Source organism: Macrotis lagotis, chromosome 1 (assembly GCF_037893015.1).
Source record: "Macrotis lagotis isolate mMagLag1 chromosome 1, bilby.v1.9.chrom.fasta, whole genome shotgun sequence".
NCBI lineage: Eukaryota > Metazoa > Chordata > Mammalia > Peramelemorphia > Peramelidae > Macrotis > Macrotis lagotis.
The window spans coordinates 204,396,327-204,416,143 of NC_133658.1; the positions used below are offsets into that span (position 1 = coordinate 204,396,327).

At 33.4% G+C, this 19,817-nt stretch overlaps 1 protein-coding gene across 1 annotated transcript in view; it reads left to right on the top strand.

Annotated features, from left to right (window-relative positions):
• Positions 1–19,817, top strand: part of SNTG2 (syntrophin gamma 2) — a 233,794-nt gene that overhangs the window by 178,635 nt on the left and 35,342 nt on the right. Inside the window, exons 7-8 of the mRNA XM_074226476.1 lie at positions 12,935–13,027; positions 19,519–19,629. Of these exons, the coding sequence (XP_074082577.1) occupies positions 12,935–13,027; positions 19,519–19,629 (204 nt within the window). The remainder of the gene's footprint in view (positions 1–12,934; positions 13,028–19,518; positions 19,630–19,817) is intronic.

Here is a 19,817-nt window from a genome sequence, read left to right on the forward strand (position 1 = left end):
CTAGTAAGTGTCTCGGGTTGGATTTCTATTCAAGAAGATAAGTCTTCCAGATTCTAAGCATTATGCTAAAGCTAAGTGCTTTATAAAACATATCATTTGATCCTCACAAGAACTCTTTAAGGTAGGTGTTACTTTTATCCCTGTTTTTGCAAATGAGAAAACTGAGGCAAACAGGTTAACTGACCCATTTAAGATGCTTCTGAGTCCAGATTTGAATTCCTTGACTTCAGGTCCAATATTCACTGTGCCACTTAACTGCCCCAAGACTGATTCCCATTCTAGTACTTCTTTAAATTTACTTCTTCCTTTTTCACAAATCATTCCTAATTCATTCAATAAACATTCATTAAGTACCTGCTACATACAATAAACAGTGACAATTCTACTACAGAAAAAAAAAATCCTACTATCAAGGAGTTGACATCTTAGAAGGGCATTCCACTTAGTCACAGGTAAGTACATGCGAAATGGTTGAGGAAAAAAAAAACATTTGCTAACCAGAGAACTGGAGAAGGTTTCACAGAGTTCATGGAAACAGATATGAACTTAAAAGGAAAATAAAAAGTCTTAGAGACAAAAGTGATAAAATAGTATATTTAAGTCATAGGATCTAGATAACCTGTGCAAAGCAAAGAGAGGGAAGATGCAATGTCATGTGCAAGGGAAAAAAACTAATATTCAAGATTGAATGATGTATAAAGTTTCAAATATGTGAAATGGATCTGGATTGTTTCCATCTCAAAACATGTTGGTAAATGTTTTAAGATATTTTTAATAATTATAAGAGTTTTGTCACCCTTTCTACTTGAATGGTAAAAGGTGAAATTTAACAAATTTGAGATTATTTGACTATACTCTTTAATATTTTCCAATTGTGTTTTAATTTATGTCACAGCCAACTCTCTGTGGGCAGATATTTTCAACTCTGTTTATTCTTATTTTCTAGCCTCTCCTCATTTCTTATTTTCTATCTGGTATTCTTAGCTCAAGCTTTGGGTTATTTAAAGAAATTTTCTTTGGACAGGAATGTAATCTCCAGGAAACTTTGATTAGTGATTAAATGAATTCTGAAAAGTTGGAAGTTAACAGATAAGCTGTTTACTTATAGAGCTATTTCATACCAATATTCAGGTAAAGAAGGAAGGAGGAAGGGAAAGAGGGGAAGAGAGAGAGAGAGAGAGAGAGAGAGAGAGAGAGAGAGAGACAGAGACAGAGACAGAGAGACAGAGATAGAGACAGAGAGAGACAGAGACAGAGACAGAGACAGAGACAGAGACAGAGAGATCAGATCTTTATCTTTCCATTCTTTCACAATGGGGACATAGAATCAATGTATTTAGAGTAAAAAAATACTTCAGAATTAATAGAGTCCGGCTCCCTCATTTTCACAGAGAAGACAATTGAGATTCAATGTAGGGCAAATGACATATCTAACATCACAAAGTAGTATTAATAGCACTAATACTTATAGTACATAAAGGTTTATAAAGAACTTTTCTCCCAGTAACCCTGTGTCAGAGATTGGCTTTCAAAGGTGACGTTCAACCCTGACTCCTCTGTCCCTAAATGCAGTTCTCTTTTAAAAATACCATACAACCTTGCTTGAACTAAGATCTTTCATCAATTAATATTTTTGCATGATACTTAAAATACTTTTCCACAATAATAAAGATGCTTTCTATTTTACTATGAAAATGCTTTGTGTCACAACCTCCTTTCTTTACAACATCTCAGATAGTTAGCACAAAATACCCCATTGTTATATATTGTAGTAAAACAGATAATGACTAGAAAGTGACTAAAATGTTGGGAATACCCAACACATAGTAACTGTGTGACCCTAGGGAAAGCAGGGAAAGCAACTCAGTTCACTGGGATATTTTCCAAGTCAGTAGTTTTCAAACATTTTGGTCTCAATATCCATTCACATTCTGAAAAAAATTATTGAGGGCTTTGAAGAGCTTTTATTTATATATGTTATATTTATCTATATTAACTCTATTATAAATTAAATAAATTTTAAATATTGATTCATTTTAAATTACAACAAATGTTACATTTTTATGAAAAACCACTTTTCCCAAAAGAAAGTAAAATAATGAGTGACTTTGTTTTATAATTTTTTACATATCTCCTTAATGTATGACTTTATAAAGCACATTGTTTTCTCATATCTCTCATATTATCTACTTCTACAGTTAATATGTTCTAATATACTTTATACTTCACTCTTTTTTTTTTGTTGTTTTTAAGGTTTTTGCAAGGCAAATGGGGTTAAGTGGCTTGCCCAAGGCCACACAACTAGGTTATTATTAAGCGTCTGTCTAATATACTTTAGTTGAAGTAGAAGAAAATATTTCTCCTCATACTAATATGAAGTTGAAAAGGGATGTTATGTAATTTTAGCTATAATACTTCTTAAAGTTTATATCTAAGGACCGGTGGATTGTTGCATTGCTTGTTTTGCCCTCTGGTTCTAGGATATCAGGGCAGTTTTCTTGGTAATTTCTTAAAAGATTCTATCCAGGTCCTGCTTCTGTCCTATGATTCTGACATTGTCTTTCCCAAATCTATTTTCCTGGTCAGTTGTTTTTCCAATAAGATTTTATGTATTTCTCATTATTCTTTTCATTCTTTTGAATTTGTTAGACTTATGCTTGATATCTTATAGAGTCATTAACTTCCACTTGTTCAATTTTAATGTTTAAGGAATTGTTTTTCTCAGCTCTCATATTTCTATTTCCATTTTGCCAATTGTACTCTTTAAAGAATTGTTTTCTTCAGTGAATCTTTGTATCTCACTTTTCCTTTTGGCCAGTTCTATTTTTTAAGCAGTTGTTTTCTTTCACCAAGCTGTTGATTCTTTTAAAAATAATTCTCTTGTATCACTCTAATTTCCTTTCCTAATTTTTCTTCTATCCCTCTTATATGATTTTTGAGCTCCTTTTTTTTTAACCTCTTCAATGAGTTCACTTCTGAGACCACTTCCCATTGCTTTGAAGGGGTGTGCCCATGGATGTTTTGACATTATTGATTTCTGCTTTCTTGCTTTTGATCATCTTTTTTAGACTTTTTTATTTTCTTTTAAAATTGAACTTTATTTCCAGGATGGAAGGAGTATCATCTCAGGCTTCTTATGTAGGCCTCACCTGGTTACCTAGTGTGCCATTGATATTGCCCTGAAACCCACGTGGGACTCCCATGTCTGATGCTACACTGAGGGAGTGGGCTGGGGAGAACTGGTTGGATTGGTTAATGTTGCTGGAAGCCATAAATTTGGCAACTTAGCTGGTGCTGATCTGAGGTCCTAGTTCTGGTGTCTGATGGAGTTTCTGCCTTTTTTTTTTTTTTGCAACACAGGTGAACTGACCTGTTGTCTATTTGCCTGGGCCTGGTTTTAATGTTCAAGGATTGTTTTGGTTTGCTATCTAATAAGTTGTTTGTAGGTTGATATGAGAGAGTTACAGTGATTTGACATGTACTCTACCATGCTAGCTCCTGGAAGTACCCATTTGGTGTTTTGAAAGACAAGAGAATCTAAAGGCTAATTGCTATTCTAAATCTAAAACTCACTAAAGAGCAGAAACTGGTTGCTAAAGGAGAATGATTAAAATTTTAGGAAAATGATCACTTAATCTTAATTTCCAATAGAGAGGGAGAAGATGGCATGGCACAGTCTAATATTTACCCTAGATTTATGAAGAGTCAAAAGCAAAGGATTCAAAGAAAAGACAAGTAGGATCCAATAGATCAAAATTTTACAGGAGAATTCAGCCCAGATAGAAATCGAAGTCCTCAAGAGTGACATTTTGAATAAACCAGGGAAAAAAAATTTTCATGAAGAGGAAAAGGGACATTTTCTAAAGACACTGAACTTGTCATTCTAATCATTATAAATTAGTTAAATGTATCTAAAATGAGAGAAAGATGAAGATCAAAGGAAAAAATGTGAATGCTCAGAACTGGAGAGGTCAATGGCAATGGGTGCAAGAGAAATAAAAACTGCCAGTTATTTTCCATCTATTTTCTCTTCTAAGAGAAATGATTTATCTTTACCTCTATATGTATCTTGGGTTTCCATTTATTATATTCTAATTCTAGTTCAAAGATCACTTTAAAAAGCCATAGACCATTTAACAGGTAATACAGGACCATAAGCAAAGAGCATAAGTCATCTATTTACAAATAAGCAAAAAAAAGGGGGGAGGAAGGGGATAGAGAATGGCATCTGCAAACCATAGACCAATCTGCATGACTTTGGATTCTGTCCCAATTCTAGAACATGGTATTAAAGATCTTGCATGGACTATAGTGCTTTGCTGAGTTGGTGAACAGATAGGGTAGGAGATCAGTCATTCTTAACTATCCCCTGCTTTTTTGCATGCTGAGTTACTTTTGTCCTTCAGTATGACTTTCTCTCCAAATATTTCTTTGGCTCCAGCCCTCTACCAGTACCTTTTCCACTTAAATCAAGCCCAGGGAAAAAATGTAGAAGCCCTGACTCAGTATCAATCCATCAAGTTCTATTTATCACATAACTTTCTTAATACTGAGCCCCCCCAGCCAGATAAGCCAGAGTTTGTACTTCAGAAAATATTGCAATTTTAGATCCATCTCTCTTCCTTCCTGAAATTTGAATCACCTTTATCCCCTAGAAGTGAGTTAATAGTTTTTAAAAATTTGTTGGATTCAGAGACAAAGTAAACATTCAAACACAAATTAAAACACTTATAAAAAGAAAGATAAGGCTCTCCCCTTACTTAAGAGGCAAATAAAATACTATGAAATGCATATTTATCCTCTCAATGAAAGGGAATTGCTTTTTAAATCATCAGGCTCTATGTGCAACTTCAAGAGAATTTGGAAGGTCTGAAAGCATCTCCTACAGTCCTCTAGGGTGTTTGTACCTCCAAATGTTTCCCTTCTTATTTTGTGTGATTTTCATTCTTTGCTTCTCTTCTTCTCATGTCAAAATGATTGAAAGGACTAGCTAATGAATCATATCAGTCCCCTTCTGGGCAAAATATTCTGAAGAGCTGATGAAGAGAACACTGAGAGAAATATTCCTGAAGTCATTAACCATCTCTAGTCCCATGATCTTTATACATAGACCTAGGTTAAGAGAAGTCAATGTATTGTTACAAAGGGATAATTGGTGAACACCTAGAAAATGAATCAATAAACATGACAGCATTTAGGTAAGAACAATAATAACATGATTAAAACAGAAGCTTATTACACCAGAATAATTTTATTTTCTGGTTTTGAAAGGGGGAAAAAAACCTATTCTGGTGGGGGGGGGCTACACTGAGGGTAAAGTATATCTATTTTTCTGCAAAATATTTGACAAAATCTTACTGTATTTTTGTTGACAGGATGTAGAGATTACTGATCAGTTATACAGTTAGAAGGATTTAGCAATGGTGAAAGCCAGAAATGAAGAGTGCTAATTAATGGATTGATGTCAACTTGGAAGAAAGTCCCTGATTGTGTGCCTAAAAGATTTATACTTGCCTTTGAGCAATTTAATATTTTTATCAGTGTCTTGGATTAAGACCAAAATGGCATGCTACATTTATCAGATATTTTAGAGGAAACAATTTCAGGAAGGATAGATAACATATTTTTAACAGAATAAGGCTCTATAAAAATTCAAAGTCCTACACTTAGATTCAAAAAGTTCACTTCACAAGTACAATATTGGAGACTTGTGATTATATTGTTGTGTGAAAAAGCTATTCAATTTTAATGGCTTGTAATCAACCAAAAAAGTTAGTGAAATAAAAGTTTGCCTTGAGAAGCATCATGTCAAGAGTTATGTAGACAGTAATCCTACCATTTTTTTGCACTGGTGAAGCCCATCAGAAATATAGTGCTCAGTTCTAGCCACAACATTTTAATTGAACATCAATAGAGTAAAAGTCAAAGGAAAGTAACAAAGTTGATGAAAAGTCTAAAACAATATTAGCTGAAGGAAGTCAAAATGTAATCAGAATGAAAAAACCCTGATGACTTTTTCTGTCTCCTCTGCTGAATCCTCTTTCAGGTCATACCCTCTTACCACAGAACTTCTCAAGGTTCTGTCCTCTTTCTTGATTATTTCACTTAGTGATTTCATCAATTCCCAATCATTTAAATATCATGTTTATGCTAATAATTCTCAAATCCTTTTCTGTTCAGTCTCTCTACTCACGTCCAACTCGTTTCTTCAGCTGCTTTTCACACATCTCAAACTGAGTGTTCAACAAACATCTCAAAGTCAGTAGGTCTGTCTTTATGCCTAAACTGTCCCCCTCTCCCACTTTCCCTATTATTGTAGGTCATACCTTCCAGAGTCCTTTCAGTCTATCAGTCATCTCAGTCACTCAAACTCATAACCTAGGAGTGGTCTAGGATACTTCACTCTCTCTCATTACTACCACCACCAACAGTAACTTCTGGTATCCAAGTTGCTGCAAGTCTTCTCAATTTCATCCTTGCAACCTTTTTTCAGTAGGTCCACTTCTCTCCTCTGAAATGCCCACCATGCTCATGCAAGCCCTAATATATCAAAACTTGAATTTTTTAAAAAACGGTTCTTGGGTCTGCTAGCTGTGAGGGTTTTCTTCATTCCAATCTATATTCCATTTAGCCACTAACTTTTCTAAAACAGAACCAATCAGGTCATGCCCTCCTCCTCAATCAACTCCAGTGGCTACCCATTGCCTCCAGAAGAAAATACAGGATTCTGTTTGGTATTTAGTGTCATTCATAATCACCTTCCTACTTTTTCCAGTCTATTTACACTTTATTCCTTGACACAAAATGACCACCCCTGTCTATTCCAGGAATAAGATATTCCATCTCTTGATTCAAACATTCTCTCTGACTGTCCCTTGGAAATTCTCCCTTCCCTGCTGGGACCCCTGACTTCACTAGCTTCTTTTAAACACCAAATAAAGTCCTACCTTCTATCAGAAGCCTTCTCCAAACCTTAATTCTAGGGCTTTCCCACTAATAATTAATTTATTTTTATTCTATATGTAGTGCTTTTTGTAAGTATATGAATACATGTGTTTATGCATATATATGTATACATGCATACACATATATTCATATTTTCTCCTCTTTTAGATTGAGAATAGGGAATGTCTTTTGCCTCTTTTTGCATCCCAGAACTCAGCACAGAGTAGGTGCTTTATAAATATTTATTGATTGCTTGAATGATGTTTATCCTCAAGAGATCCCTTAAAAGGGAAAGAAAACATGCCTTTATTTATGTGAGGGGCTTTCATGTAGAAATGAACTACATTTTTCCCCCCTACTTGGTCACAAAAGATAGAAGTAGCAATTTGTCAGCAAAAATTCCCTTACAATATCAGGTTATAGTTTATTTTTTTTCCACATGGGAATTTTCCCAAGGAAAAGCTAGAATGATCAGTTGTTTTAGATCTTATTAAAAAAAAGGATTTTTAAATACATTTTTCTGAGGTCCTTTCTTTCTTGATTAATGATTCTAAGTGTTAGGAGTCATTCTTCCAATTATTTCAGATTCTTTTTGTTTGTTTGTTTGTTTTTGCAAGACAATGGGTTTAAATGATTTTCCCAAGGCCACACAGACAGATAATTATTCAGTGTCTGAGACCACATTTGAATTCCCTTCATCCTGACTCCAGAGCCAGTGCTCTATCCACTGTGATATCTAGTTGTCCCTATTTCAGATTCTTAACCTTGTAATCTTAAAATCATCTCCAATTCTCTTTTCCTTTCCTTGCATATTTAATCATTTATCAAATCTTGTGGCTCTACCTTCAATTTATCTCTAAAGGCTTTAATATGCCTTTATCACACACTTATCACCTAGCCTTCTAATTTGTCTCCCTAACTCAGATCTTTCACCTTACCAGTCTATCTTCTGCAAAGTTGTTGAAATGATTTTCCTCAAGCACAAATCTGACTATGTCATTCTTCTACATAATAAACTCTAGTGATCATTAGGATAATATGCAACCTTCTTAGGTTGATATGTAAAGTCCTTTTCAATCTTATCAAACCTATGTTTCTAAGCCTCAATAAAAGGAACCCACACTTTCATGCTCTTTGATCTAGCCAAATTCTCATCCTTTTCTCATATAGAACACTTTGTTTCTCATGTCTTTGCCTGTGAACTAATTGTTCCCTCATGACTAATATTTATTCTCTCCATACCCCTCAGAAACTTTCTTTTCATACATAATACAATTTATTCACTTCCTTCTACAAAAAGTATTTCCTGATCATCTCTACTGTTAGTACTCTCCTTCCCTAACTACCTTAACTTAAAAAGACCAAAGTCTCCCACTATATCTGGGATCATCACCAGTCATTTTGACTTATGTCTTGCCACTGGACTCCAGTGACTCTGGAGGAGAGAGTTAAACTGATGATTTTACACAGCTCTATCTTACATAAATGCAATTCACTTGCAAGTGAAGACAATACTCTCCTGAAGTCACTGGTTCTCTTCAAGAATGAAGAATGGACACAACTTGGATATGTACTTGTTTCCCCATTAAGTTGAGTAGGGATTATTCCATTCCTTTTTTTTTATATCTGGATTTCTTAGTACTGTGACTGGCATATAGTAGGTGCATCATAAAGCTGACTATTATTGAGATTGTTTATTAATTGATCAGAAATCAATAAATCAATGTGATGTGATAGAAGAGTTTGAAGTATAAGCTAGTTTATGCCTGCCTGAGAATTATCCTAGAAATACTGGGAAAGACATCATAGAATCAAGGGTATGGATACTCACAAAAACTGTCAATTAAAGTATGAAAGGTCTATGATTTTCATTGGTGAAGGGAGTACGTGTGAATATTACAAATCCTTGAGCTAAGAGCCACAAATCTACTAGATGAGAAAGTATCAAAAAATATTAATAGATTATTTTAAAATGGCTTCTTTATTTCACACACTTGTTGTTTCACAATTTTGATACTCTAATTCCTAAGCTGTTACCTCCCAGATCAGACAAATTTATTAATTTTGAATTAGATGTTTTTGAACTATCATTAATTTTTTAAAAATCAGAAAAATATATATTTAAAATATTTAAACTTAAACTACATTGTTTTTGAGGTTATTTTGTTCATATATACACATTTATTTACCTATTTTTTCTGGTAGAATATTTTGGATATGTGAACAAATTAATATATAATTAGTATTTAATATTTGTCTTTGCTCTTTATCTTCAATATTTTACATATTTTATATTCAATTAAAATCTTAAGAAATTAATTACTAATATGAAAGTATGATCTTGATTTCTTGATATCTGGGGAAGCATCCAAATAATTCTTTAAAAATTTTGCATATTTTAACTGAATTTTCAAAGAAAACAGTCCTAAAATTTTTTTTTCTATATTTCAAGAAATTGTGTACAAAATACAAAAAATTTACAGGTACAAGAAGTAAACAAAAATGATTTTATTACTTAATATATTTGTTGAAGAAATTCTGACTGGAAAGAAAGTATATTTAATAAATATCAAGAAATATAGCATGACTATTTAGTAACTGTAGTAGAATCACCCTGAACAACAATAAGACATAAAAAAAGAAACACAAATTTTGAGACCAATGGAAATAATAAAGCATGAACTACTCCTGACAATGTATTAATTGAGTCAGGGCAGAAAATGGCATTGTGTGTAGCAAAGAGATACTGTAAAATAAATCTATTTTTCTTTTCTTTCTCCATCCCAAACTCCTTTAGAGATTAGGCACATGTGACTATGTGCAATGTGCAACTTTTCACCATAAATGTTCTCTTTTATACAAGAGCATTGATGAGCTATTATTACTGAATAACAATAACTTTGATTTGCTATCAGCACACATTACTTGAAATATTAAATTGTCAGACTTTAATGGGTGCTGAACACTAGTTACTGAATCAAAATAAATAGAGTTAATTTAGCAAAAAATCCATTACCTCCAAAATTGATATCTGAGACATTGAACTTATAGTGTAAGAATTTCAATTCTCACATACTTTATGTTTGCATTTTATAATTCTTCTATTTTGAAATAAATCTGTTATTGTTTTTGCTTTTTACATCATCATAGTTTTCCCCAATATATCTCACCCATCCCCTTCCAGATAATCATATCATAAAACAAATATCTTTTAAAAAAATAAGAACCAAAAGAAAATAAAGAGCAAGAAAAACAGCAGGACTGATTAATACATTTCAAAGTTCGAAAATGTGTAATATAAAATACTTAATGGGTCCCTTACCTCAACAAAGGGACAGGTGGGGAGTGTGCCCTCCCATAGCTTTTCTTTTGAGTCAGGCCTGATCTTTATAATTTTGCACAAATATGGTCTTTCAAAAAATACTGGTAATCTATTTATGAACTCTGCTCTCTTCTCACAATTTTGCTCATCTAAGTTTCTCACATCATGGCTCATGTCCCTAAAAGAAGAAAAGAATAATAGGAAGAACTCTACCTCAATGGGTCTTGAGGCAAACAGATGAGATAGGAGATTTCTGAAGATTAGTATAAAAGAAAGGCAAGAAAAGGGAAGTGACAACAAACTGAATTTTCTATAAATAGATCTTTTCCTGATTTTACTCCAAAAGCAAGACTAAGGGAGATTAGAATTGTAGAATTCCAGACAATTATGTGCTGATGGTATACTTACAAGAATTAAGGAATTTTTTTCTTTTTGTAAATGGATTGGAGTTAGAAAAGAGACTTGGGGTTATAAAGAGATTTACATTATTTAAAAATTTAAGAATACTTTTTTTCCTCTTTTAAACTACATTTGTTGTATTGATTATGCTGCATTTTCAAAGATTATGTTCTTGGAGCACAAGTTCTTATAACTGTCTTCTTACACTATCTTCCAAATCCAAACCTTGAATTAGGCTATTGCCAAGCATTAGGTTAATAATCAATGATCTACAACCTAAAATGGATCCCTCAATGAATTTTGGAACAATGTGAACTCATGAAAAATATCTATCAATAAATCAATACAAATCCATTATTTGTTTACAATATGTCAAGCCTGTATAAAAACAAAAGTGAACTATTCCTGTCCTCAAAGAACTTATACTCTAATGAAGGAGACAACATATAAGTATATAGTTAATGCAATATTTATACAAAATTAATACGAAGTGACTTTGAAAGAGAGGACCCTAGCAACTGAGATGGCCAAGAAAGATTTTGTGAAAAGGTGAGAATTAAGTCCTAAAGTCTGCTCACTTTTGACTGAGAAATAAATGGAGGAAAGTTATGAATGGAGGGGAGGGAAACAACCAGAACAAAGGCATGTAATATAAGACAACATATAAAATATTTCATACCATTTCCTACACCTCCACAAAGAGATAAGGGAGATGCCTCCTCAATTATTCTCTAAGGATAAACTTGATCATTATAATTACACAATGTTCAATTATTGTTATTCTTGTTTTTGCTATTTTTGGTCTTTCTATTTATATGTGCCATTGTGCATATTGTTTTCCAGATTGGAAAACACTTCTAATGGCATTCTGTTTTAAATGCTTCTATATCTTTGGTAAGCTGAGCATCACAAGATGTGTGGTATTTACAACATGAACAAGTCAACAAATATCTGTGCTAAATGATAGCCTGCATGGAAGCTACTTCAATGACTGGTGGCAACTTCAGCAGGAACTTCATTTTTGTTTTATCATATGCCAATTAGTTTATCCTTGTTGTATAGGGAGAGCTAGTGATCAAAGTAGGAATTGAAGGCCTCTCATTCATGAAATTGATTACCACTGTCTCATCCAGCATGCATCCTAAGAGGCAAAATAAGATTCCCTGGAGCATTCTCACTTCAAGTTCCATGCCTTCAAAATGTTTCCTGATATTCTATACCAAGACTAAATTGCATAGGCACTACAATGCAAATGGAAATTGAAATGTAGTCAGTTACCTCAGTACTTAGAATGGTTCATTGATAGTCATGTAGAAAAGAATATTAGTTTTCATATTTTTTTTTAGGTTTTTTGCAAGGCAATGGGGTTAAGTGGCTTGCCCAAGGCCACACGGCTAGGTAATTATTAAGTGTCTGAGGCCAGATTTGAACTGAGGTACTCCTGACTCCAGGGCTGATGCTCTATCCACTGTGCCACCTAGCCGCTCCAGTTTTCACATATTTGCAGCAATAAACACTAACTTATCTAGATTGCATGAAGGAGTCTCTCAGTGTGATGGCACTGCTTCTTCCCTGGAGCTGTCATTATTAAGGACAGATGAGATGAGTATCTTTCTAGAATAGTGTGGGACTTTTTTTTAATCTGTAACTGCCCTTTAGAGATCCTTAGGGTACCAGATCCTCCCTGAATTTCCTTGTTCTATAATCAAAAAGTTGCCTTTCTATAATTTATCCATCCTCCAGGGTTGGGGAAAGGATGATGAGAATCACTCAGCTTTGGAAAAATTCTGACATGAATTTATATACATCATTAGTCTGACTGTTTTCAGGCAGGATTGATAGCCTTTCTTTGGGTGTACCTGCAGCCAGGCCCTGTGGGAGGTGGCTTACAAGCTGCCTTTCCTATGTCTATAACTCCTGGAGGTGTTCAAGTTGCAGGTTTACAAGAACATTTTTAGCTGCTAACTGCTAAGCCCACTCCTTGACCTCTAAGGTGAAAGGCTCAGCATCTGGTCAGATTGTTTAGTTGTATGTCTAAGTCACAAGCAGAGTCATCAAAGCCTGTACAAAATTCAAATACCAGGAGTTATTTGGCCTATTTTTGCCTTTATGCATGACTTGTTTTCCTTTTATCTCACCCTAGATGGCAGTTTGTATGTCTTCGCTTTCCTTGGTGTTTACTTCTAGAATTGAAATTTGGAATTGTGTTATTAGAATGATTAATGGTTTCTTTACCATATTCTCTCAAAATTTACTCTTTTTTTCTAGTCTAAAACATATATGTGCAGCTGGCAAGGAGAAACACTGTGCTTCACAGTGGATTTTGCCTTGGGATTCACCTGTTTTGACAGTAAAACAAAGGTAAGATATCAATGTGTTCAATATATACAACTTCTTAAATGTCATACTTGTCTAAATGAAGATTTCTTATCAAACTAATGCATTTTGATTTGGGGTTGGGGGTGGAGAAAAGACTTTTAAAATATTTGTATAATTTAGTGTGTGTGTATCATTCTTGATAATATAAAGTATAATTTTCTCTCTGATAACTGATTATCAAGGGAATTTTTTCAAGGTCTAATCCAACTGTCAAACTCAAGATGATATGGGACCACAAATCCATACATAAGGATCTCTGGTGACTATATATTGACTAAGTTTTAAAATGTAATATTATCTGTTTTATTGTATTTTTATTTATTTTGTTAAACATTTCCCAATTTTATTTTAATCTGGTTCAATGTGTACTGGGGAGTGTTTGGGGAAATAGGTGGCCATGTTTTACACCTTTACCTCTGGCTTTGAGCTTGTATGAGGAATGCCACAAAAGAGTTGAGTGAACAGGAAAAATATAGAAAGAAGTGTGTAAGTGTGTTTCTACCATTCCTGTTCCCATTGCCATACAATGATCATACTTTGAAAGAAAACTATTCATTTTTAGGCTTACTGCCTAAGAATCCTCTTTGCAAGGAGAAATTATATTTCCTATTCTAGATGGTTGAAGAAAGCAGCAGAGTCAGTTTCTCATTGACATATTGGGCCTAATTGATCTTTGGATCCTTTATTTCATCTTCTTATATATAGGATTTGTTTAATAATGCTTAGATTGTAACTTCCTAGATTACATCCTTGAGGGATCGTGAGGGCTTATCTTTTGTCTCTTTTAGTATTCCTAGCATTTAACAAAGTGCAGGGAACCTAATAGCATAATAAGGGCTGGTTGATTGAGCAAAATATTGAACAGATGACCATTTATATATATCTGTGGACCCCTGTTTTTACATGTTTTTGGAAAACTTCACTTAATTTAAATAAGAACTATGCTATGATGGATGAAGCATTGCAAATGAAATCAGAAGACTTGAATTCAAACCCTAACTGTTACTTACTGTCTCAATTACTTCAGTCAAATTACTTCACCTTCCTGAGTCTCAGTTTCCTAATCCATAAAATAAAATAGTTGTACTAAATAATTTTTAAAGTACCTCCTAATAGAATTTGACTTTTAGAAGTATGCTACTGTTACATATCATTATCATACTTATTGTAATATTCATAACCACCTGATATTATCTCACTGACCTCTTGCTCTATTATACTTTTTTTTTGGAAAAATTTTAGCATGGGTAACTGGATTAGCAAATCTGAAAGAGCTAGAAAACTGTCAATCAGCTTAGCTTTTTCAGGCACCTTTTCAAATTCAGTTCTTTAAAAACATTTTCTTCTGAATATTAAGTACTCAGTACAATCAGTTTTTAAATATTTGCAAAAAAGATTCATGTATACATATATGGAGAGCACATCATCTATTTACTTTGCATTAATGAGTTGTCCATTCTCATACCTGTTAGTCAGATATTATCTCAATTTCTACTATAAGCTGCTAATATTCTTGATAATCTTTATACATGAGATCAAATTGTGTTAAGTAATCCCTGGAAATCTTACCCATAAATGTGAGGCCTAAATTTAACACAACTGATGGACAAATATAATCTCGTAAGATAAAGGGCAGCATACTGTAATAGGAAGAGCAATGAGTCAGCTTTATTTGAACCTTTGTTTTTTACTTTTTCTGTTATCACAAGTAAATCATTCTGCTTTCCTTAGTCTCAGTATCCTCATCTTTAAGAAAAACAATGAAACAATATGACTAATATGGAAATATGTTCAACATGTTTTCACATGTATGACCTTTATTAGATTACTGCTATAGGGAGGAGGAGAGCCAAAGGAGGGAGAAAAATGTAAAAATTGAAATCTTACAAAAAATGAATGTTGTACACTTTCGCCACATATAAATTGCTGATTCCAAGTTCAAAATCTCTAACCATTGAGATGTTTTTTATGAACATGATCAAGAAGAGCAAAGGGTACTACAAGTAATCTTCAATGTTGGTTGTTGCTTCTACTGAAAAATACATATACATGCACACACACAAATGCACAAAGATGTATGTGTGTGTATATTTTTCACTTTGTCATTCTCTTTTATTTGAGAAGTCCATCCTCATGCCTGCCCTGATCCTCTAACTCTTCAGTCTTTCTAAAAGTGGAAATTTATTCTTCCAGCTGATGTGGTTCTTTATCTTTTTTTAACTTAAACTCACAAACCAATCTTTCTATTTCTATAGCTGCCTTCCAAAGTTTCTGAAGGTCCTTCTAGAGGTACCCACAACACAAAAAAAGAGAAATTTAAGACAAAATCTACATAAACACTGTTAAAGTACAGAAAAAAGCAGTCTTTTGAGGGTTGTTTCCAGTTTTTAGAGGCATTAAAGGAGAAGCAAGATGGGGGTACCTAGATGACACAGTGGAAAGAGAGAGTATCGGCCCTGGAGTCAGGAGGATCTGAGTTCAAATTTTGACCTCAGACAATTTATTCTTAACTGTGATCTTGGAGAAGTCCCTTAACCCTATTACCCTGTAAAAAAAAACCAAAAAGAAAACAAAGTAGAGGCAGGCTAATAAATTGGAATGTATGATGGAAATATCATAGTAATATCATGTGATCTTTTGAAAGAAGAGAACATAATTACTGGCTATCTAATATACCCCAAATCTTCTGATAAACAGCAGCTCTTTCATCTCTAAGAATCTGAAAGAAATTGTCCTCTGCTGAACATTTTTAAAGGAATTTACAATAATTGTTAGTAGCCCTCTGACTTATCTTCCTACTAATGAGTTGCCTGAGTATGAACTTGTCATAAATATGACAAATATTTCTGGGTTCTATGAGTAACCCCATGAATCTTCATGTCTAACATGGGAGCTCATGAACTTGCATCAGAGTATTTTCTATTAACGATAGCCAGTGGAAACAATGGACTCTTAGCAAAAGAATTTAATAACATAGCATAGTTATAAAAAAAGCTACAAGAAAATTTTCTCTTCAAACCTAGGGTGAACTCATTCACAAATATACACAATATCCAAGGTAAGAATGAGCTCCAACTTTAATTACAATATAAATGAAGAATGATACAATGATATATGGAGATATGTGAATAGCAAAGATAGATCACAGTTCTTGGGGCTGCAGGACCTGGCTTCATTGGGTTCACAAGTAATAACCCTTGCAATTTCTCTGCTGTGTAGGTCAAGTTTCCAGACTCTTTTTTTTATATTGATTCTCCTCTACTGCCAAGGGTCATGCAGCTTGAAGTTCTTTCAAGCTGATGAGGGAGTTAAGAAAGATATTTCCTCCCCCCTCCTCCAAAGGCAGTAGTCAGATTTTAATTCTGATCTTGCTGAATTCAGACTGAGTGTTCCATTGAGACACCTAGCTGCTGCAAATTACAATTTAATATGATGCAATGTATTTTTGGCAATATTATGGATTTTTGGCTATTATGTTATTATTATTAATTAATTATTGTTTATGACTAGAGAATGGTGGAGTCAACATGAGAGGTTAGCTTTTATGGTTCCAAGTCTAAGTCAAAATTCAGTTCTTCTATAACAACAGATAGCATTCATAATATGGAATATAACTATGTTATTTAATGTTTTGGTAGAATTGAAAGGGGTTCTCTTTCCTCAATGTTTATTTATAGCAAAGGATAATTCAAGGGTGAGATTTTTTAGATAGGAACATTTTTTTCCTTGATTTTTGAAGAGTCAACCGCAGGTTGCCCCAGCTGAACAAACATTTTCATGAAATTAATAAAATCACCTCTCATTACCCAGTTTATGAATTAACCAATGTAACAGATGTACAATTAGATTCTAGGCAATCAATGGCTTTCCTGTTTGACCTGAAAATTACTAGTCATTATTCTCAGTAACTGTTCTTCATTTCTTAGAACTGTAATGATGCATCACATACATGAGCATGTCCTCCTACTTTGTGTTACCTGATAGACCTATGAATACAACTGTGTAAAAATTAAATGATGTCTCCAAAGATACCTGTTCTGGATCATACTATCTATTACATTGTTTAAGTAGTGATGTTTAGTTGAGGATTGCTTAAATTATTTTTACTATTTGGCATCTAGGTATACATACCCACTCTCCAACTTTTTAAAAATGGTTTTTAAAAAGTATTTTAAAAAGGTATTCAATGTTTGAATCTCTGTCCATTTCTCTTCAAGATAGATATCTATTATCTCCATTTTAAAATTGAGGAAACTAAAGTAAATGTTAAATTACTTGTCATAATCAAACTTAAATTCTTGTCATAATCAAACTTAAACCAAGCATCATTGAACTTCAAAGCATCATGGGTTGCATTAATATTGTAGAATTGATTTAGTGAGTCGATTGGAAAAAGTTTTTATTCATCAGATAACACCAGTCTTCTTATGATCTTCTGATGTAGGATTGCAGGGGTGTATAAAATGGAGCTTATGAGCTATCCATATCTACATCACAAATCAACAGAGGAAAGCAAGCTTCATAATAGCTCATGCTCAAACTAGAACATGAATATTCATTTCAATTCTTGTACTCATTGTTAAGTCTCCAGAGAGTAGATTTAACCTTCCCAGGGGACTAAAGTTTATTATGCTTTGGTAAGCAAAGAAGATTCCATCAAGAGATTAAATTAATGATTTCTAAAATTGAGTGCACAGTTGTGTGAGAAAGTATCCCTAATAGGGTTGCTCCTAAAAGCTGAGTAAATTTACATAAGCTTTAATAGATCCCTAACAGATCCCCCTTGATCTTGGCCAAGTCAACTATAAAATGGGGATAAAAATACTTGTAATACTAAACTCAAAAGTATTTGTGACAATAAATTTTAATGCCTTAAAGAATTATATAAGGTGAATTTTTTATTATTCATAGTAAAAAAATTATAGACATTTAGAACTAGGAGATTTAGAAGTCATTCTTTCAATATTCCAGCATTTTGTATTTTTGTAGATTCTTTTCCATTTATTCTACAAGTAGAGATTTCAATTTAAGTGATTTGCATGGAACCTAATTTCTTTAACTTTTTCATATAAAGCACAACTTTTACAAAGTCCCCAATACCATTTAGAATGCTAAAATGGTTTAATGTGGATTTAAAAAGAAGTAGGTTGAAAAATGCCAAGTCAAATTAAAATGCCCAATGCACCTCCTATATTCCTTCAAAATACTGACACTAAGGAAAAGGTGTGAAATTTATCTTAAAGTGAAGTCTATCAATGTAAAAAAGATCATGGATTATTATTAAAATGCAATGTTTTGTACTGAAATTTTCTATATTGGGAGGCATTTATTGTAATTTTTAAAACCATAGTTAAGGCTATATTTTATCAAAAATAAAGAAGTAAGCATTTATGGCTGTATGTTTCATCTTTAAGTACTTTGGTAAATGTTCAGTTATTTTCACAGCACTGTAAAGAAGCAGTATTATCTACATTTTTCAACTTGGTCCAAAGGAAACTAAGGTTAAATGATTTGCCCAAGGCCACTGATGGAGTTGGTGTCAGTCAGGATTAAAATTTTTCATTCTATTTGCCCTCCACTAGACCATGTCTGCTATACTGGAGCAATAACAGGGTGTTATGTGAAAAAAGTTTTCTAGGCAAAGAAATGACATTTTCCTAAAGTTCAATATAAAAACCAAGGAGGAAGAGGGGAAGGGAGAGGAAAATAGAGCCTAAGAGACAAAGAGAGATACACAGAAATAAATATAGACAGACTGAGACAGAGAGGGAGGAGGGTGAGGGTGAAAGAGAGGAGACAGAAACACACACAGAGAGAGAGAGAGAGAGAGAATAGAAAGATTATAATCAGAGCAAAGAAAACTATGGACTCAGATATATAATGACCCTAATAAAATGAGATATTTGTAAAATACTTAGCACTGCATTTGTTTGACATTTAATAAATGCTTCTTTCTTTACTTCCTTCGTTCTTTAATCCTTCTTTCTTTCATTCTTCCTAATACAACATTGTGAGGGAAAGTGTTGGGACTGTGAAGAGGTGTTTGAATTGATAAAAGCAGAGAAAGGAAACAATGTAGATTCCTTATAGAACAGTAGTGTGGTATCTTGGAAGGTTTTCTGAACTGCAGGACAGATGAGCTAGGTTCAAGTTCCTGCTCTGCTACTTAATAGCTGCACAGGCTTGAGCAGGCAATCCAGTCTCTGTCTAATTGTATGGGAGAAGATAAAAATGCTTGCTTCCTTACCTCATGGGTTGTGGGAAGGATAAAATGAAATCTTTAGAAGTATACTCTGTATAAAGTATTTTTGTAAAGGTAAAATGCTATAATATTTTGGTTATGATTATAGCATGGTAAATCTCTGTGAAAAACTGAATAACTCAATAGAATGTTTGACTTATTTATATATATTGTTCAAAATGACTGAGCAAATTTCAATGACAAATTAGTAATTCATGTCATTCCTTTTCAGAATGTTCTCTGGAGGTTTAAATTCTCTCAGCTTAAGGGATCCTCAGATGATGGGAAAACTCGAGTAAAGCTGCTATTTCAGAATCTAGACACCAAACAAATTGAGATGAAGGTAGGCAATGTAGGCTGCCTCTCCCAACCTATACTACAAGGAATCAAAATATCCATTCCATTTGTTATAAAATAAAGCCATGACCCAAACTTTCCCTAAAATTTAGGAACTAAATCACAAAGGACATAATGAATTTTGAGGGAATATTTATTAATATTTATTCATCTAAATTTTGTTCAGTTACACAT